Raw genomic sequence first — 19,077 nt, 5'->3', positions numbered from 1 at the left:
AGAGAGATCATGTGAATGGAGCGACACCTGGTGGCTGATAGAACTTTTGCAAATGGAGGTTTTTTCAAGATCAGTTACAGTAGTTGAATATCCCTGTCAATGTAAAGAGGTAAAAAAATGCAAGAGTTACTTTTTTACTCACAGCCTAGACAACCCTGGCCATCAAATCCTTAATGTGCCCCAGCAATCTATGAATTGTTCTTTGCCACTTAGAGAATCCTGGTCACTGGTGACCTGTAAAAATGTTCAGTTTATCTTCTATCAATGCTTAACACTTAACAAATGTAAACAATTATCTTCTAAAGTTAGTAGTTTACAAGTTGAGTCAATAATTTACAAGCTACTTCATGAAGGACATAATACATTTATACATACAGTACATGAAGCTATATGTCTAGAAGTAATCCAGGTATTGAACACAGAACATTATGGTTTCCTGGTGTATTTTTAAAATATATTTAAATCAACATACTGTATTAAGTGGTCTTCTAAAATACTACATTTGGTCATGTGTAGGTAATAAATTTAGTGGCAACAGTAAAGAAAGAAAAAGTGCACACTGACCTGTTTCTAATTATGAAACACTTCTTGTTGCTCAGACTATCAAATCCTTTGACACAATTGTGCAAATAAAAAAAATGGTAATATGTTTTGAAGTTAAAAATAAATTCAGTTTACAACTTAGAATCTAAGGTAAAAAATTGGTAGACACAAAGTGTTGACTGTTTCTGTGATCTCTTACCCATGATGACATGGAGAAGAGACTCTGCTTTTCACAGGTTGCAAATTTGCCAGTCTTCAAGCTTTTTTTCACATTGTGCCAAATCCTGGTGTTTTGCGGGTGGTTTCAGAAGTACCCAGAAAAATGGTTATAAGTTGAGGGAAAACCTGCAAAGACCTGCAACATTTGCTCAGTGCAGATGGGCCTGTAGTCCTTTTTTAGGAGCCATTAAAACAAATTAATCATCATCCTCTCTCTCACACCAGATAAGCGATTACAAAATATGGCCTATAACATTTTTTACCATGTCTAGAGCAATAAAAAGGTTATTTGATTTGCAATCAAATTTCTGCATTAAAAAAAAACAACTTGGGAGAGTGTAAAAAATTAACTTTAGAGCTTCAAATATGGCGCTTAGTACAAAGAGTAAGACTTTGCTTCTAAAGAATCTGACAGATGCAACAATGCCAGAAAGTAGAACTTGTTTAATTAGACTGCTAGTTAGTCTCAGCCTTTTCCTTTACTAAGGAAGAAGTGAGAATGCCTGGAATACAAAGGATGAGAGATTATGATGAAATTACATCTTTCCTCGGAGTATGGGGGCCTTTCCAACAGATGGTTTTCTTTTCTCTGGCTGCCAGCATTCTTCCTAATGGATTTACTGGTCTTTACATTGTCTTTGTGGGTGACAGCCCACCCCATGAATGTTTGATACCTGAAGAGGCCAATATAAGTGAAGTGTGGAAAAATGTGGCCATCCCTATAGTGAATGTGGATGGAAAACAGCAACACAGTAAGTGTACAAGATACAGACTGGAGGAGATCAAAAATTTTTCTGATTTAAACTATACACCAGGCTTTGAAGTAAATGTAAGTGACATAGAACAGGAGAGCTGTAAGGACGGTTGGAAATACAGCAATGAGACATACGAGTCCACTATTATAACAGAGGTAAGTGTCAATTCTGATAATGCATTATCTGTTGCTGTTTTCAGACAAGAATGGCAGTTTTCAGTCAGCAGTGTCTATATACATCTTTAAGTGTGTATATTTGCAGTTTTATTTACCAAAATGTTTTTAAAAAGTCCTTTTAATGCTCAGAAAATACTGACTTTAAAGTTTAACAATGGCCATTAGTGTTACCTAATAAGTACAGTGCATTCCTGGTACTAGACTATTCAGCATAAAAAGAATCAAAACCTTTGATAAGGATACATTTACCATCAGCAATGTGAACAAACAGTACAAACTAAGCAACAGAGATGTTGTATGTACTGTATAAAGTATAACCTTTAGACTGTTGTTAAGAATGAAGACCTATGGTCTGTTAATTATTCTTTTTGTAATGCTTGAAAGAATGTCTTATATTAATCATTATCAGAATCATTGACTGGATTTTGTTTTTTATTTTGTCCTGTATAATAAAACATTCTTTGCAGAGCCTCTTGCAATAGGTAGATTGTCCATATTTCTTCATTTACAGCACTAGTCTTTCTTCTAGATTTTTGGCAGAACTGTCTATGAGTTCATCTATTGATGAAGCAGCAGTAAATGAATTAATTTGCTGTAAATTACATTTACATTATTCATTAAAATGCAATGGCATAATGGTTAGTGTTAAAATAGAACCTTTTAAGGACATATTAACTTGGATGTTAATTTTAAACAACCATTCCAAATAAATACAATCACCCAAGAAGAAAATGAATTTAGGAATGTTTATTGAGGACTGGGGTTCTGTGTAAGATACTGTATTTTGGCTGAACCCACCAGACTGTAGGATGACGAACTAAGGGTGATCTGCAAATGTGGAGATGGGGTGGAGGAGAGATGCAGAAAGAGAAATGTGAGGAAGAGAGGAACTACAGTATTATGGTATTTATCGTTTTTCAGGAAGTGGATACAAGGAGAATTATGAGTTAGCGTAGCAGAGGTGAAGGAGACCTTCACTGTTCTCATCCCTCCCAAACTCCACTAGCAGGTGCACTATGTAACACTATTATTGTTCGGAAGATCACTGGGCTTTCACCTTTATAACACAGTTCTATTTTTATGGCGTTTTTCTCTATGTACTTACAATTTATAACTGTAAGGTAAGCTATAAATTAAGATTGTGATAAAGACAAAAATATAATAAAAATAAGTATTTTGCTGAAAAAACTATAAATGTCCTTTGAAGTCTTTTATTGTTGAAAGGGTTTTAAATGCATTAACCTTTGGCTCATCTTCATTTCAGGCGATGAATAACTGATGACTCATCCAATCATTGACAACAGTTAGAAAGTGATGGGTTAGAGCAAACACTTGTATACACTCAAAATTGTTTTATGGCAGTAGCTGTAGTTGAGAAAATGTAAACTTTGTTTTAGCAAGTTGTTTGTCTTAATAGGACAAGACATTAACTAAACATGATAAAATTTACAGCGTAATAAACATGCTGTTGTGCTATTTAATAAATTGGTTTTGGTAACACACTGCTATTTTACTTTGTTCTGTCAAATACAAATGCAAATAGAAAAAAGATCTGTGCTGTAATACATTTATATGTTACAGTGGGACATTGTTTGTGAAAATGAGTGGAAGGTACCTTTGACATCATCAGTATTATTCCTGGGTGTGTTGGTTGGAACCTTTGTCTCTGGACAACTGTCTGACAGGTACTGTATACAGTATTTATGAGCACAGATCCTACTGAACTGTTTTGCATGTACAGTATAAAGACCCATAGTGTACATCGATAGTATAGCATAGTCTAAGTCTGCTTCAAAACAGAATCTTAATTTTCAAACTAACAGCAGTCTTTGAAGGTTCATCCTCATACAGTATCCTGTATGAGCTATCTCCTCAGTCTCTCTGAAGTGTATTTCAATTCATCTTCCAGTGACCAAGATAAAAATAACTTAAAGTTATTTTACCTCAGCTGCACTACTAAATAAAGTTTTGGTATTTTTCCAAATGGGCCAATGAGTCCATATTTCCTTGCACGATTACTTTTGGACATTGCATACCTGGACATTGCCATTACAGATGCAAACATTGGTCACATTGTATTAATGTAACACTCTTTGGTGTTTGTGAACTGTACTGTAGCTACAAAATTACTCTTATTTACAGCCTTTTCATGTGTTTACTGTATATGTAACACTGTAACACATTGTAACACTGCCACAGGAACATGCAAGCCACCCAACTTGAATTATTAGTTCCTACTTTTTTCTGTTTTCCTGTTTTATTTTTATTTGCAGGTTTGGGAGGAAGCCGGTTCTTTTTGGAATGATGGCAATTCAGACGTTTTTCACCTTTATCCAGATTTTCTCACCCAGCTGGGAGGTGTTCTGCATGATGTATTTCTTTGTGGGCTTTGGTGGTTTCTCCAACTATGTGGTTGCATTTGTATTAGGTAAAGTGATGACCTACACAAGACCACTTAAATATAGATTTTGGGAATATTTCTATATTTTACAGTTACATACAGTATTATACATTTTGCGACAAAGAGATTAGATTATTTCATAGTAAATCTCTATATCAATGCAACTTCAGTCAGTGAATCTTTACTTGGTTTTGGTAGGCAATATACAGTACAGTATTTTAACAATGCAATAAATTGAAGTCTAATGTCTAATGTAATTTTCAAATAACTACAACATACAGGCCAATGGCCTACAAAAATTGTTGAAAGAATGGGCATTTTTTACTCATTTTATTGACTCTTGCTATGAAAATTGAAAATTGGCCTGCCCTGTCCATGATTTTCTTTTGTACTCTGACAGGATCAGAAATTTTGAGCAAGTCTATTCGTGTTGTATTTTGCTCCCTGGGGGTCTTTTTTGGCTCGGCCGTTGGCTACATGCTGATGCCTGTGGCAGCATACTTTCTGCGGGGCTGGAGGGCTCTGCTGGTGACCATGGCTGCCTCTGGAATCCTCTATGTCCCACTGTGGTGGTGAGTGTGAAAAGACAATAGAGGCAGAAAATAGAGGGGAGTCACTTAACTGGACATTTACCTTTTTGAGGGATTGAAGTTTAGCCCACTTAGAGAGTCTAAGATAAATCTCCCCTTTAAATAAATGATACACTTTTCTAATCTTGCCCCCACTCTCCTTAAGATGAAACAACTGTGGGTAAAGGATGGATGGGTTAATTGTTTTCAGTAATTATGTCAAAATAATTCATAAATTCCCTGATGGTCTACTGGTGCTACAACCCAGTCTTCAGCTTTCAAATCAATATTGAAATAAACTAAATAGGTTTTTTTTTAAATCAAGTTGTATTTTTAATATCTAATTCTAAAAAAATCTACACATAAAAAATCTAAATTTGAATAAATTCCTGAATAAAGTTGGAAAAATGGCAACAACCTTTACTCATCCAATCCTTCCTCACTTTCTGCTTCCGGTGTTTATTTACCATCTTTAGGGAGCCTTCCTTCTAGGCCTTTAGTGTGATACCATAATGCAGGATAACAAGTAGTGTGAAGTTATATATCATATAGTCTCATCCTTGCTATCCTAGTCTGTGTTCTAACATGAGTGTGTGACGCAGGTTCATTCCTGAGTCTCCACGGTGGTTGTTGTCTCAGGGCAGAGTGGAGGAGGCGGAGGCCATACTGAGAGAAGCAGCCAAAAAGAACAGAATCACCCCCCCTGACATCATATTCAGCCCCACAGAGGTAACTGTAGCTGTGTGTGTCTTGCACTATCAAGTATTTTATTCTTTTAACTGCACTAAGAGAATAAACAATTCATCATGTCCTACTGTAGATTAGCCATAGCTCTTTCTCTGTTTGCTTTGGCAAAAGAAGCAGGATTTAAATAATTTAATACAAATTATATGTGTTATTGAATAGCTAAATAAACCCCATCACTGCATCTTGTATTCAGCTCCACAGTGTGTTAGTGTATTACTTACTATCATCAGGTCATGTGAATGAAGCCTTCAGGACTTGCAAAAAGACAAACAAGACCTCATTTCACAGGAATGTGCAGTTCAGGTCTTTTAAGGACACACAATTTTCCAGTAGTTCTTTTCTTTTCCAAATCCCCCATTGATTGTGCTTATGTGACACATCTTTCAGGATATTTTTGTCTTGGGAGGTCTGTGCCTTAAAACAAAGTGGGGGATTTCCAAAGGAAATAGCATGAATGCCTGCTGCAGGCAGTTCAACAAACTTTCAAACAAGATCTTTGATAAGAAACCATTTAAAGTGAGAGGAACTGTAATTTCCTGGACATTTCCTGGTCCATTTTCTGGACAGTCCAGTTTTTATCACCACATTACTGTGATAAAACAGTTTGTTTATTCCATTATAATAAGGACAAATTTGTACTGCAGTACTATTTTAATATATTTGTTCTTCTGATTATTATTTTTTCTAGGTAGAACATGCAGTTGCTAAAAAAGAGCATACACACACCATTCTAGACATTTTAAGGAGCTGCAATATTCTCTTAATCACCATCATATCTGCACTTTTGTGGTGAGTGTCATTTGTATCAACAGAAATCACAAAAAAGCCAAGTGGAGAAATTTATCCTGTGTTCCAGGTTATAATGCATTCATGTGAAAATGATCTTGGTGACAAATATGCTTTTTCCACAAGGACTTCAGTGGTGTAAGTCACTAGGTGTCAGATAACCACTCAAATCTATTAAAATACTGATACATACAGTGGTATGTATTCAGGAAGGAAACATTGTTGGTCTAGTTGGTGTGATTAATCCTTTTGAAATGGAGCTGTCAGTGCTCACCAACTGGCATCTTTCACAGACATGCGCTCCAGTGACAGTGTTGTATTGTAAGTATAAGTTTTTCATTCACAATTACTACATCAGATCAATTGTTTTATGTAACTTTACTGTAAAATAATTTACTTAGTCTGGATTGAAAACATTTCTAGCAGAATTTAAAATACAAATGGATAAATTTATGACACTGGGCAATTTTGACCATAATCAAATAACATTAGTTATTAATAGTATTTGTCTATTGTTATTGGTGGCATGGAGGTGCAGCAGTTATCATTGCTGCCTCACAATGCTGAGGTCCCTGGGTTCAAGTCTGGACCTGCGGTCCTATCTGTGTGGAGCTTGTATGTTCTCCCCTTGTTCACATGGTTGATTCCTCTGGCTGCTCCGGGTTCCTTCCACAGTCTAAAGACATACTGGTACTGTAGGTGTCATGGATGTTGGAAGGGACGAACCGTGGAGAGGCAGGATAGCGGAAAAAGACCCATACGCATAGCGGCGGAACGGGGGATTAGCCCGGGCTCAGCAGTTCAGGAGTCGAATAGAAACCAGTGCCCTCAGGCAGCGGACGTGGGGTGACCAGGTGCTAGGCTGGTCTCAGGACATCCAAATGTCAATGCTGAGACAAGGGGAATGAGTGACCTGGAAATATATAGCCCCAGAGAGAAGGACAGCAAAGCACACAGGGACAGGACAGAGTAGGAGCGCCCTCTGGCTGCAGAGGGCGTGACAGTAGGCTAATTGGCTTCTGTGAAGATTGTCTGTGGTGTGCTTGGGAGTGTGTCTGTGTCTGTGTCTGTGTCCTGTGATGGACAGGCATCCTGTCCAGGGTGTACCAGGTGTTTCAGCCATTGCTTGCCGGGATAGGCTCCAGCTCCCCCGCAACCCAGAAGAAGATAAAACGGTTAGAAAATAGATAGATGAATGGGCGTTCATGTTATACCTTGTTATTCACTACTGCCTTCTCTGTATTCATCTGTTTCCCATTCAAAGAGTTGTAAGTGTTTCGAACAGACTTCCCAGCTAGGTTGCTGAAGTGCAGATTTTGAGCTCTTTCAAGAAGATGCTACATTAAATTTTAGATCCACTTAGCTACAAACCTGCCAAATGTGCAAGTAGTTGCAAGTAAGTCACATGACCACTTCTGGTTTTCAGTCTTCTTATTTTTTATGTTCTTACTTTGCCTGAAGGATAATAATAACCATGGCTTACTATGCGCTGACTTTGAACACTGCCAACTTGCACGGGAATCCCTACCTCAACTGTTTTCTCTCTGGCATTGTGGAAGTGCCCGCATACATCGCAGCCCTGCTACTGCTGAAATATGTCCCCAGGCGCTACTGCCAATCTTCCACTCTCTTTCTTGGGGGAGCTGTTACTCTCTTCATCCAAATGGTTCCTGCAGGTAAGACGTACCACATAGGAAACCCGGAGGAAATGACCTTGAGAGTGCTTGTACTGAATCTTTGGTTCATACACACAATATGACCAAAATATTGCACAAATACTACCAAAGAACAATAACTTTTTTTTTTTGAATGTGAGGCAGTTAATAACTTGAGAAAAATTACTTTGTACAACACTGCATTTGTGCTACCTTCTCACAAGTTTCCCACAGCTGTAAGATCTGTATAATTTCAACTATACTTTCACTGCAATCTTTTATTTAAATTCGAATAACTCATCATGGTGACGGTCCTGCTTCTTACAATTAGATCTACATGCCCTGGCGATTTCTCTGGAAATGGTGGGAAAATTTGGCATCACGTCTGCTTTCTGTGTGGTTTACGCCTTCACTGCCGAGCTGTACCCCACCGTCGTGAGGAACATATCAATGGGAACCTGCTCCATGGCAGCTCGAATTGGCAACATTATCTCTCCCTATGTTATCTACCTGGGTAAGACAAGCTGCCAGCCTCTGTCTCAGCATTCAGGGAAGACCAAACAAACTGGTGAATTAAGATGAGACATCAAAAAGCAAAAAGCGGCTTCATACAGGCCTCCCAGTTGGTGATCCTTGGTTCATGTGCTCCAGCAATGCACTTTTTATACTGTATACAGTTTGTAGCAGTGTAGGAGTGGGAGGAGCCAGTTTGAGATTAGCAGAAAACAGAAAAACAAACCAAATAGAAAAAACGTATCGCTGTATAAAGCGGCACCAGGCTGGATTTTCCCTGTCTAACGGGATCCAGCCTGGGAAAAAGAACCTGCTTGGCGGCGGGGACCAGACTGGACTTCCCCCTATTTAGGGAGCGCCAGATCTAAAATAAAACTCAACTTGTGGAAAAAGGTCAGCCTGTCCCAGTGAACTTGCAAAACAGACAGGCTGAAAAGAAAAGACAACGGCCTTAAGCTCGGTCCCAGCCCTCCTCCGGGACTGTCGCTGGAATATTCCTGCTCCTCCCTCCGGGGAAGTGTTCAGTATGTCTTTAAAGAGCCCTCACAGCTGTGGCTCGCCCTTGATCAGCCGGTACAGCAGTGGCTACTAAAGTAACGCGATGCCACACTGAACGCCCCCCCCCCCCCCCCCGCAGCGTAGTGCAACAAGTTATTTAAGTAGAGGCTAAGGTCCTGGACATAAGTTAAGAAGCCTTACTCTTACGGAAGCCTTCAACATTTTTATGTTTTTGTTAATTTTCTACTCATGGTGTACAGCAATTCTGTCCACTTTTGTTTTGACAGGCAACTACGACAAGTTTTTGCCTTACATTCTTATTGGCAGTCTAGCCATTTTTTCCGGACTGCTGTCCTTCGCTTTGCCTGAAAGTTTTAATATGCCCCTCCCCGAGACCATCGACCAGATGCAAAGGCTCAGAGGGTGAGGCCTCTTCATGTTTACATCTGCAGTCGAGTTTAAGCAAACAAGTCCTTGCCTGTTTGTGCGAACATTTATCTTTATTAAATCTGTTTTTTTTCTCTGTTCACAGGATGAAAGCTAAGAATAAAACACACTCTGGTAACCTTAAGAATCTAACCGAGGCTGAAATCAACATTACTGTCATTTGCAAGGAAGACAAACTGTAATACAGTCTCCTCTTCACAAAAAGACGTCTACTTTCTAAGAAGAAATATTGCCCCTAACCCAGCTGTGGCATTAGGATGAGCAAAATCACAGGCCAAAGAGCTCAAGACTGGATATTGTGGCTCCATCTACACAATATTCCAGCATAATTACAGCATTGGAAAGACAGGAGAGATAGTTAGCAAGCAGAAAAAAAAAAAATTCTGAAGGAATAAGATAGCTCAATAGAATGCCTTCTTTAATTGTGGGTTTAAAAACAGCTTCAATATTTGTTCAGCAATTTTACACTAATATTATATGAAATAAATGCCTGACATACACTACTGTAACTGGGATTTTTATGTTAAAAAAAGATGTGTTTTGAGTGTGTATTAGAATGAAAAAATGGTCATCTTTCAAAAGCAAAAAACATTATTTGTGGTAATACCATTATGAAATTATGAATAATTTACACGATCAATGAGAATATGACAAATTGATTCTTCAAAGTAACCTAGGGGCCCTATTGTTCTGTGTATGTACTGTAAGTATACAATAGGTACCACTCTAGCAATTTTAAAGCACCCCTCAGTTTCCCTGTTTGCTTATTTACATCATATGTCTCTACATTCTCATATTATGGATAGAAATATTATGAGTATTTAAATAAATTAATAATTAGACCTGTGTGGCCTGCCCCTGCATCATAAATCTGTAATTACAGAATGGGGGTGGTGGTTTGTTTTTCATGTAACCTGATGGCTAGAGACAGCCTGTGTAAGAAGCAAACTAACCCACTACAAAGCAAACTAAACTTCTTGGGAAACCGTCAATATGCTGTCAATGATGTGTAAAATAAATGAAAATATCCAAGCAAGATATTTTTCTTTGGGAAAAAAAATAAAACTGATCAGACAGAGAACTGATAAGTAAGAAAAACCATTTTGGTACAGACAAAAATAAAAGATGTGCTTTCAATTTAGGTTTCAGCAAGAAAACTTTGAAAGAAAACCTTTCTAACAAAGAGGGAGTTACAGGGAATTTTCAAGCAAAACAATAATACAGCTGAAGGGGAATTTCTCAAGTGTACAGCATCTGTCATACAGCAGTTACAAGCAGAAGTTAAAATGACAAAACACCCACATAAGCATTCAGTATCTTGGGATATATCTAACACCTCATTTTTATTGTTGCTTATTCTCTTACATAGCCATTTGTAATATGTTTTTAGCATTCCACCAAACAAAAATCATTTCTCCACTCTATGCTTAAAGCAATATATTGAAGCATATACAGTATGAACCATCCCTGATGAACTATATCACTCTTAAAAGAAAATCCTGTCTTTCTGTGTAAGGAGAGTTACATGCTCTCTTAGTGTCATGTTTGATGTCTAAGCATGCCTAAAAACAGGATAAAAAAGAAAAAATGAAGACCTGAGACAAACTTTGAGACAGACAGTTTTCTCAACAATCAAAACTCAGTGACTTTACATGTATTTAATATTTAAGTAATGTATTTATTAAATTGCCTCCCAGATTGAACTGGCCTCTGAGGTTGTGAGATGGGTCTTGGAGAGAGAGCAATGTTAATGGAAAAACCCAGTGGAACGAGGCACAGCTGGTCGAAATGACAGTGAAACTCCACATGATGGAATGGGGCTGTCAGGAAAGGAATTGTGTTGGAATTGTGGAATTTAATTGTGTGAAATTAGCTGTTGCTCTGGCTAATTAATAAGAACAGCTAGGAGGAAAGGGGTTTAAGTCTCTGTTGAACATTCAGCCTGGAAGGATGTAGAGTGTGAACTCTAGAAGAGAGTTCTTCATTAGTAAAGGCTTGCACTGTAGTAATGTTTTAGGACTGTCACAGGCGCTTATATAGTGAATGCTTTAAAATTGCTAGAGTGGTACCTATTGTATACAAATATGTCTCTTATTTGTTAATGGGTTCATGTTGTGTTAAATATATTATGCAATGTGTTAAGTGTTTTACTTGCCTGCACAGAAAATTTACCATCTGGGACAATAAAGTAAGTAAGTATTATTTGCCCAGAAAATTAGTGTAGGGGACAGAGGAACAATGTCTAATATTCCTAGATTGGTAGTTCATTTGCTGGGCACAATGGGGTCGAAGTGTGCTGCTGAGGAACTAAGGAACTAAGGCTGACTGGAGGAGTAGAATACTGCCACAGCTGAGAGAGGAGAGGAATCAAGATACCCTGAGGTCAGCGTGTGCTATTCCTTGATTTTTACTACTGATAGAATGTCGATTTCTCTGTTTACACACCTTTTGTGTCTATGTCAGGGCTGCAAGAGAGATGTCCCTGACCAAACAGGACCAGCTGAGATAGCCAGAAGTTACTGGTTGTTAGTGGAGTTGGGGAGAAGATCCATTGACTAATGTCCTGTGTGGGGTTTTGAAGGTGGAGAGTAAAGATCAAGTATGAGAAGCCGGGTGATGCAGAGTAAATGTGAATGCTCAAGTGCCTGGAAATTAATGATCATGAAGAGAATGTATGAGAAGACATGTCATGAGTTGAGAGTGAAAGATCGGTGGAAGAAAGACCATGCAGATTCCCCTGAGAGCAGAACAACAAGAGTTAGGATACCAGAGGAATCCACATTGACAGTGTCAGTCAGTGTGGTCACATGGCCATTGCAAACAAATTAAAAAATAATAATTCTTTGCACTTATATAGTGCTTTATCTCCAGTCACTCCAATCACAGCACTTTACAGTTCATGGGATCTCTGCTCCATCACCACCAATGTGCAGCACCCACCTGGATAATATGATGGTACCCAGAGTGTGCCAGAATGCTCACCACACATTAGCTATCAGTGGGGAGGAGAACGTTGTAATTGAAGCCAGTTCAAAGATGGGCATTATTAGGAGGCCATGATTGATGAAGGCCAGCTGGAAATTTGGCAGGACACTGGGGTACACCCCTATTTGTATCGAGAAATGCCCTGGGATAGCTAAATTTCACACAGGGAAATCTATTCTAGGAGATGTGATTTTTATGGAAAAATGTAAGGATAAAGTTGAATGTAAGAAACCACCATGAAACCTAGTTCATTTGATAATGATGTAAGTTAAATGTCTGCAATGGACATTAAAGAACTTAAAGCTTACAGATGATTGAATAAAAAATCTACTCTGTAAGAAGTAACTTCAGGAAAATGCTTTCTATTCTGTTTTCAATGCTTTTCTACTTTACTCTGGTTCATTTTACACTGATTCTGAAATAAGGCTGTAAAGCTGTGTACCCTATTCTCTTATGTGAAAGTACTTCATTAAGCATTAGAATTCACATTTCAATTAAAGAGATTGATTCACTTTAGGTTGTGTAGTGTGTCACGAACCACACAATTGTTAATTTCAAAGCGTTGCAAAAGGACTGTAAGCTTCTTTTTGACTCACACTTTTTTCCCACCCCCTGGTATGGTTTTAGGCAGAAATAAAAAGTGAAAGTAAAGAAAGCAGAGACAGAGCTAACATTGTGAATAGCTGGTGAATGGAACCTGCGAGAGAACATTTTAATCTATTTTAATGCTTTTACAATGGATTTATTTGAACATCTAGACAATGGAACATGGAATATACATTTTAAGGTAAGAGAAATGTTTATGTACAGCAGACCTACTGTAAGCTGATACAGATTTCAGATCCCGACTAAAAAGGTACTGCTGCTTGTACAGTCTGTTTGTACCAAATTTGAAACTGAAAAGTAAAGTTTAAATATCATTTCTTAAAATAGTGTGGAGTTTGAGAATCTAATTTTAAAAGCGCAATCTAATAAATACACAAAAGTAATCAATCAGTAATCATTCTCTATAAGATGTTTTGTTTACATCCAGTGGTTGTCCGTTATAAGTATGAAAGTAAAACTGTCTAATTTGACAAAATGTCATTAAATGACAAAATGAGTGTAATTTCCATGAAATGTGATGTAATGATATAGATTAAATTGATGGGTAAAAGTAAGAACCTAGTATAATTAAAAATTGAATTTAGCGTTGTTTGTTTAAAACTGAAATTGTTTTTGCTTTCACTTTCTTTCTTGAGGCTACTGCAGCTTTCATAAGTTGCATTAAAGTACAGCAGATGTCTTTAAGAACCAGGAGTCTCTGGGAAGGTGTAGTCTCTAGGGGAAACTATTTATTTAATAATGTGGCTGACTGGAGGAATAGAATACTGCCACAGCCACACATTTAGTTGTATCTGCCTAAAATGTCCCCATTAACAAACTGAACAGGAATAGTTAATATCTGTGATGTGGGAAAAACAGCACTGAGGAATAACATCATATGTGATGATAAGGCAGAGGTTAGCCCAAACAACACACATTCACACCCAGCACATGTGACATACCGACTTGTAGTATAATTATACTGATTTCATTAGCACATTGTTAATGAAGAATTGTTAATCTAGAATTGTTAATCTATTCAATGATCTTTTGTGTAACACCTTTTTGCCTGCTTAATTCTAGTTGTGGTGAGAATCCTAAAAGAATGCTTAGTCAATGTTTTTTTAAATGCATTATGAGGAGATTTTATAAAGTCAGCATTTTTAGGATGTGCCTTTTTCTTTGAAACAGATGAATGTTATTAAACTAGGCATTATAAAATGAGGCATTGCATATTCTCATTTTTCATTAATAAATCACTCATTTGCTTATTTTAAAGGTTTTTATAAAATATTTGTATGCATTAATGAGTGTACAGAAAAAGTAACAATTGACTATTGGCATAATGAAATGTTAATGGATTTATAATGTACCACCTTAGGTGTTTGATTCCAGACTTTTCAGAACTGCTGTTCCTATGGTAATTCCACTTGATGGCAGTGTCAGTCTTCTGTGTTCCTGAACAGAAAAGTGTAGATTTTAATCCCAGGTGGGGACTGAAAATGAATGTCTGTGTGTATACCATATATTGTAAGAGGATAGTAGGTTGAGACAAGATGGATGTCCTGAACCACATTACCCAGAAAGCTGTGGGGAATGAGCTACGATCCTCAGTCACCTTGCCTGTTTAAAGAAGTCTGCTGGTCAGGTGTTTTAAAAAACAAAAAATAATGGCTTCCAATTGTTGGCTCAACATCTGTTTTCTGGATACAGAGGCAGAACTTTCACTGTATGATTTCAAATAGAGGGGGAACAAATCAGATAAGGAGAAGTCTGAGACTTTTTGAAATTGTTTCAAGAGAAACTGTAGTTTCTACATCAGAATTAAGAAGACAAATTGTGAAGTCACTAAGCAGAGAGACTTTGTAGAAATTTAGTTAGGGGCTCAAAGAAGAACTTAGACTTTTTCTTCTTGTTATTGTCAGGAAACCAACTGGTAGAATAGGAGGATCCTAATGTGTAACCATGTATCCCGCAGAACGCAGAGTAGCACAGGGACAATCCAAATGATGAAATCCAGGGGCTAGGTCAATTAGGGAGGCAATGAGTCCAGTAACAAGAGAAATCCAAAAGATGTAGTCAAAAGGCAGGAGCAAAGATTTGGCACCAGAAGATCAGTCAAAAAGGCTTAGAAACACACACAAAAGAATACTACTGGAGGCTTCTCAATAGTGAGCATGGGTTGGTGTGTGAGGAAACTTTAAATACTGAAAGGAAAGGGATGTGGTTGGATAATTGGTTCAGTAGTGAGTATTTATGGAATCTAGTGCATGTGGGAATGTGATGGGTTCAATTAGGAATGAGATTCTGAAACAGTGGGTTTGGGAATGCAACGCCGTTTGCGAGGGAGAGTGTGGGGTGTGACAGGAATAGAACGGCGTTTGCGAGGGAGAGTGTGGGGTGTGACAGTTATAGTTTTGAACCTTACAGCCACATTCTGTTTTCACCAGACTCACCTGTTAAAAAGAATTGCTTGCTACAGCATCCCAAACCGAAGGTGTTGCAGTTTATTACACAGTAGCTGTCAAAAGTATTCACCCCCCTTGGATATAGTCACATTCTATAGTGTTACAACATGGAATCATATTGTATTTAATTTGTATTAAATAATGTATTTTAATTTTTTCCATTGATTGACACAAAACAGTATTTCAAAGTGAAAACCAAAACTCTACATATCTTCCTAAGTTACAAATAGAAAACAGAAAATACAGTAACTGATTGCATACGTATTCACCCCCTTGAGTCAATATTTGGTGGAAGAACCTTTGGCCGAAATTACAGCTGTAAATCTTCTTGGTTAAGTGTCTGCTAGCTTTGTCATTGTTCTTTGCAAAATTCCTCAAGCTCCCTCAGGTTGGATTGGGACCATTGGAAAACAACAATTTTTAAATCCTGTCACAGATTCTCAATTGGATTGAGGACTGGGCTTTGACTGGGCCACTCCATAACACTGACTTTTTTGTTTTTAAGCCTTCCAGTGTCACTCTGGCTGTATGTTTTGGGTTATTGTCCTGCTGCAAGATGAGCCCTCTCCCTAGTCTCTTGTTGACTACAGCAGGTTTTCCTCCAGGATTTTTCAGTATTTTGCTGCATCTATTTTGCCTTCTACTTTCATCAATCTTCCAGGTCCTGACACAGTGAAACATCCCCATGCCACCACCATGCTTCACAATAGATGAGATTCTCAGGATGTGATGTTACTCCACTCCACTGCTGTGCCAAGCTTAGCATTTACCAACGTTTCACCAGGGCACAAAATCTTCTTCCACTTGGTCTCAGAATTTCTTTCCCACACGCTTTCTGACACACTGTAATTTGATCTTGCCACTCTTAGTTGAGATTTGATGTGAGATTTTTTTTCAACAATGGCTGTCTTTTGCCTCTCTCCCATTAAGCTTAATTAAGTGAAGCACCCAGGCAATTGTTGTCATATAAGGTTTCTTCCATCTCAGCCCTGGAAGATTGTAATTCCTTTAGAGTTGTCATAGTCCTCCTGATGGCCTCCCTGACTCTGCACAGATTCACAGTTGTGACATATTTCCTCTATTTCTTTATAATGGACTTTACTGTTCTCTGGGGGATATTTAGTCTTAGATTTTTTATACCCCTACCCTGGTTGGTGCTTTACCCTGCAATAACCCAGGTTTTCTTTGAATGTTCTTGTCTTCATGATATATTTTTTTAGGGAGCTGTACAAATCAACGTGGGACCTCCTAGCGATAGATGTATTTCACTTGATCTGGTGCAAGACACCTTAATTGAACACAGGTGGATTCCATTCACCTAACTGTGACTTGTAAAGACCATTGGTTGCACCATTTACTGTATGTGTGCCAGAGCAAAGGAGGTGAATATGTGCAATCAGTTATTTTGTTTTATATTTAGGAGGATTTAGTTAACCTCGGAGGATCTTTAGAATTGTGTTTGCAATTTGACATCATAGTTCTGCGTTGACCAATGGCAAAGAATCTCAATTAAATACATTACGTTTCTATATTGTAACAAAATGTGAAAAGGGCCATGGGGGGTGAATACTTTTGATAGCCAATGTTACTGGGGGCACAGTGGCATTTTAGTGCTGTTGCCCCACAGCTCTTGGGTCCTAGTAAGGGACTGGAATTGTGTGCAATTTGCATTTTTTTCCACTGTTTATACATGTTTTCCCTGGGCTCAGTAGTTTCCTCCCACCTTCAAAAGACATGCTGGCAAACTTCTTTTTTAAATTGCAGATATTTGTTCTGCAGAACAACACAACAGTTTAAACTAATAACCTTGGTATTGTAGACCTATCCCTTTGTTCACTAATCTGTTACACCACCAGTCTGTGAAACATTTTTTTCCCTTTGCTCTCCATATACATACAGTATACAATTGTTTTAATTATTTATTGCAAAGTGCACGTTTGGGATTGATTTTCATTTTGGCTCTTGGTAATTTGAACTGCTTTGCCCTTATGTTTTCCAAAGCCGCTGGCTTTTCCCAAAAGGCATACAGTAGTGCAGCTGTAGACATTTAGTATGTGTGTAATGTCTTGAGACATTTAAAACAACTGAGAAATGGGAATGATATAAATACACTTACTATAGCCAGAGAGAAGGACTGCAGCATTCCAAGTTCAAGTCCTTGTCATCAGGTTCCATTTGATGTCAATATAGGATGGTACTACTTTTTGTGGAAACATGGCTTCTTTTAATGAGGCCAGTGCTCCGAGACCTTTGAGTTTCCCCGTTATCAAGGGATCACACTGCTGCTGGCAACAGCAAAACATGCCAACCCTTTCCCCGTGAATTACAGCCGTTCCAGCTGAGTTAGTTTTGGCAGTTGTACTGGTTCCCTCCCTCTCTCGAATTATTCCTGCTTCCTGTTTATCGACTGTAGAAATCAGTACGTTTTAACTAACTCTGAAAGCCATAGGAGTTATTCTTTGCTAAATAAACCAAACATATCCTTTTAATGATAGTTATGCAAAATCTTCACTTGAGAATAATGTCTATTGTTAACAACACCAGTACACTTTCCTCACATGCACAAAATATCTGTATTGTTCTGTAGTACTTAGGTACGGTGAGTGTTAATGGATCTACAATGTGAATATGTTCAGAAACCCGGTGCCACAGAGTGGCTAAGTTAAACATTCCATACTTGATAGATTAAAATATTACCTGGTATCCTGGTTATAAAGCTTAGAAGTCTTTAAAAAGAGGCTGTGAAATCTGAAAACGTTTTCGTTTATTAAAAGGAATACTAATACTAACTTGACTTGATTGTTCAGTTCACAGAAGTTGTTTTATTCGGTTCTGCTTTTAAACAAGAACCACCTCAGTTTTGAAGTTTCTTGATCCAATTTAAAACCAATAGTGTTTTGTAAGATATATTTTTACATCCCACAAATGTATTTTGTCACAAGATGGCAGCACCATCATTGCGATTCTTTTTGATGTTTGCGTGACATGTTTTTTTTTTTCTTAATGTTTGTTGTCACGTCTCCCGGCTTCTGAAATATGTTTCAGTTAAAAACATCATCTGAAATAGGATTTTTAATCAAATATTTCTAGACAATACCCGTAATTGTGAATAGAGTGCACATCTGGGCGAGTTCTGAAAACAAAGATTTTCAGTGTTGTGGTGTTCCAAAGGACTTTATTGTGGTATCTGTGAGAAGGACTGGGTGGAGGAGGTCTTTTGGATCAGGGGTTTACTGCAACACTGTCCAGACAGTATTCTGTTTTACATATCCTTAGAATTAATGACAGATTCACACCATATTTACTTCTTTCTGTATGCTGAGTCTGGGGGTGGGGAGTCCTTCCTGTGACCTTTTGAAAACTGATCTGGATGAGACAAGTGTGAGAACCTCTGTTTCAGGTTGGGCTTCATTTGCAAATTTGAGTAGGAATACCTTTTCTAATGTATTACCCATTAACGAAGATTTAGACATTAATGCTGTATGAGAGGTACTGCATACAGTACATAATTTGGTGAAGTACAGTAATTGAAACTTGTTTAGTAATCTTGCACAGAGATGAGCAACTCCACATATTAAGGACCAGTTTCTTCCATTTTACAAGTTGTTCTTGGTTAGCAACAGGTGATTCAACTTATCCAAACAATTATCTCTGTTACAGAATGCGGTTCAAGCAACTGGTGTCCTTTGTTAGCCTTGCATATGTGGTTCTTATAGCAAACTCATTTCCA

At 37.9% G+C, this 19,077-nt stretch overlaps 2 protein-coding genes and 1 long non-coding RNA gene across 12 annotated transcripts in view; 2 read left to right on the top strand and 1 right to left on the bottom strand.

Moving 5' to 3' along the window:
- The first annotated feature begins 685 nt into the window (after positions 1-685).
- LOC148650292 (organic cation/carnitine transporter 2-like) lies at positions 686-10,151 on the top strand. The gene is made up of 10 exons (XM_088603950.1): positions 686-1,672; positions 3,275-3,378; positions 3,967-4,121; positions 4,495-4,666; positions 5,266-5,392; positions 6,099-6,199; positions 7,658-7,872; positions 8,183-8,365; positions 9,150-9,285; positions 9,395-10,151. Exons 1-10 carry the CDS (start codon positions 1,262-1,264, stop codon positions 9,489-9,491), a joined length of 1,701 nt encoding a protein of 566 aa, XP_088460076.1. The 5' UTR covers positions 686-1,261; the 3' UTR covers positions 9,492-10,151.
- Positions 4,160-17,682, bottom strand: LOC148650291 (uncharacterized). Of its 2 annotated transcripts, XR_015926074.1 has the most exons (3): positions 17,464-17,682; positions 7,725-7,866; positions 4,160-4,658 (listed from the first exon to the last, which is right to left on the bottom strand). It is a non-coding gene; the product is annotated as an uncharacterized LOC148650291 (long non-coding RNA). The 2 variants fall into 2 exon arrangements; XR_015926073.1 differs by lacking the exon at positions 4,160-4,658 and having other exon boundaries at positions 7,657-7,866.
- The window catches only part of acsl6 (acyl-CoA synthetase long chain family member 6), a 96,773-nt gene continuing 88,904 nt past the window's right edge, over positions 11,209-19,077 (top strand). For all 9 annotated transcript variants that reach the window (XM_088603942.1, XM_088603941.1, XM_088603931.1 and 6 more), the window contains exon 1: positions 11,209-13,081. The gene's annotated coding sequence lies outside the window, so the exon portion shown is untranslated. The remainder of the gene's footprint in view (positions 13,082-19,077) is intronic.

This window comes from Lepisosteus platostomus, chromosome 13, assembly GCF_059453375.1.
Source record: "Lepisosteus platostomus isolate fLepPlt1 chromosome 13, fLepPlt1.hap1, whole genome shotgun sequence".
Classification (NCBI taxonomy): domain Eukaryota; kingdom Metazoa; phylum Chordata; class Actinopteri; order Semionotiformes; family Lepisosteidae; genus Lepisosteus; species Lepisosteus platostomus.
This window is presented reverse-complemented; position numbering and strand designations above follow the sequence as displayed.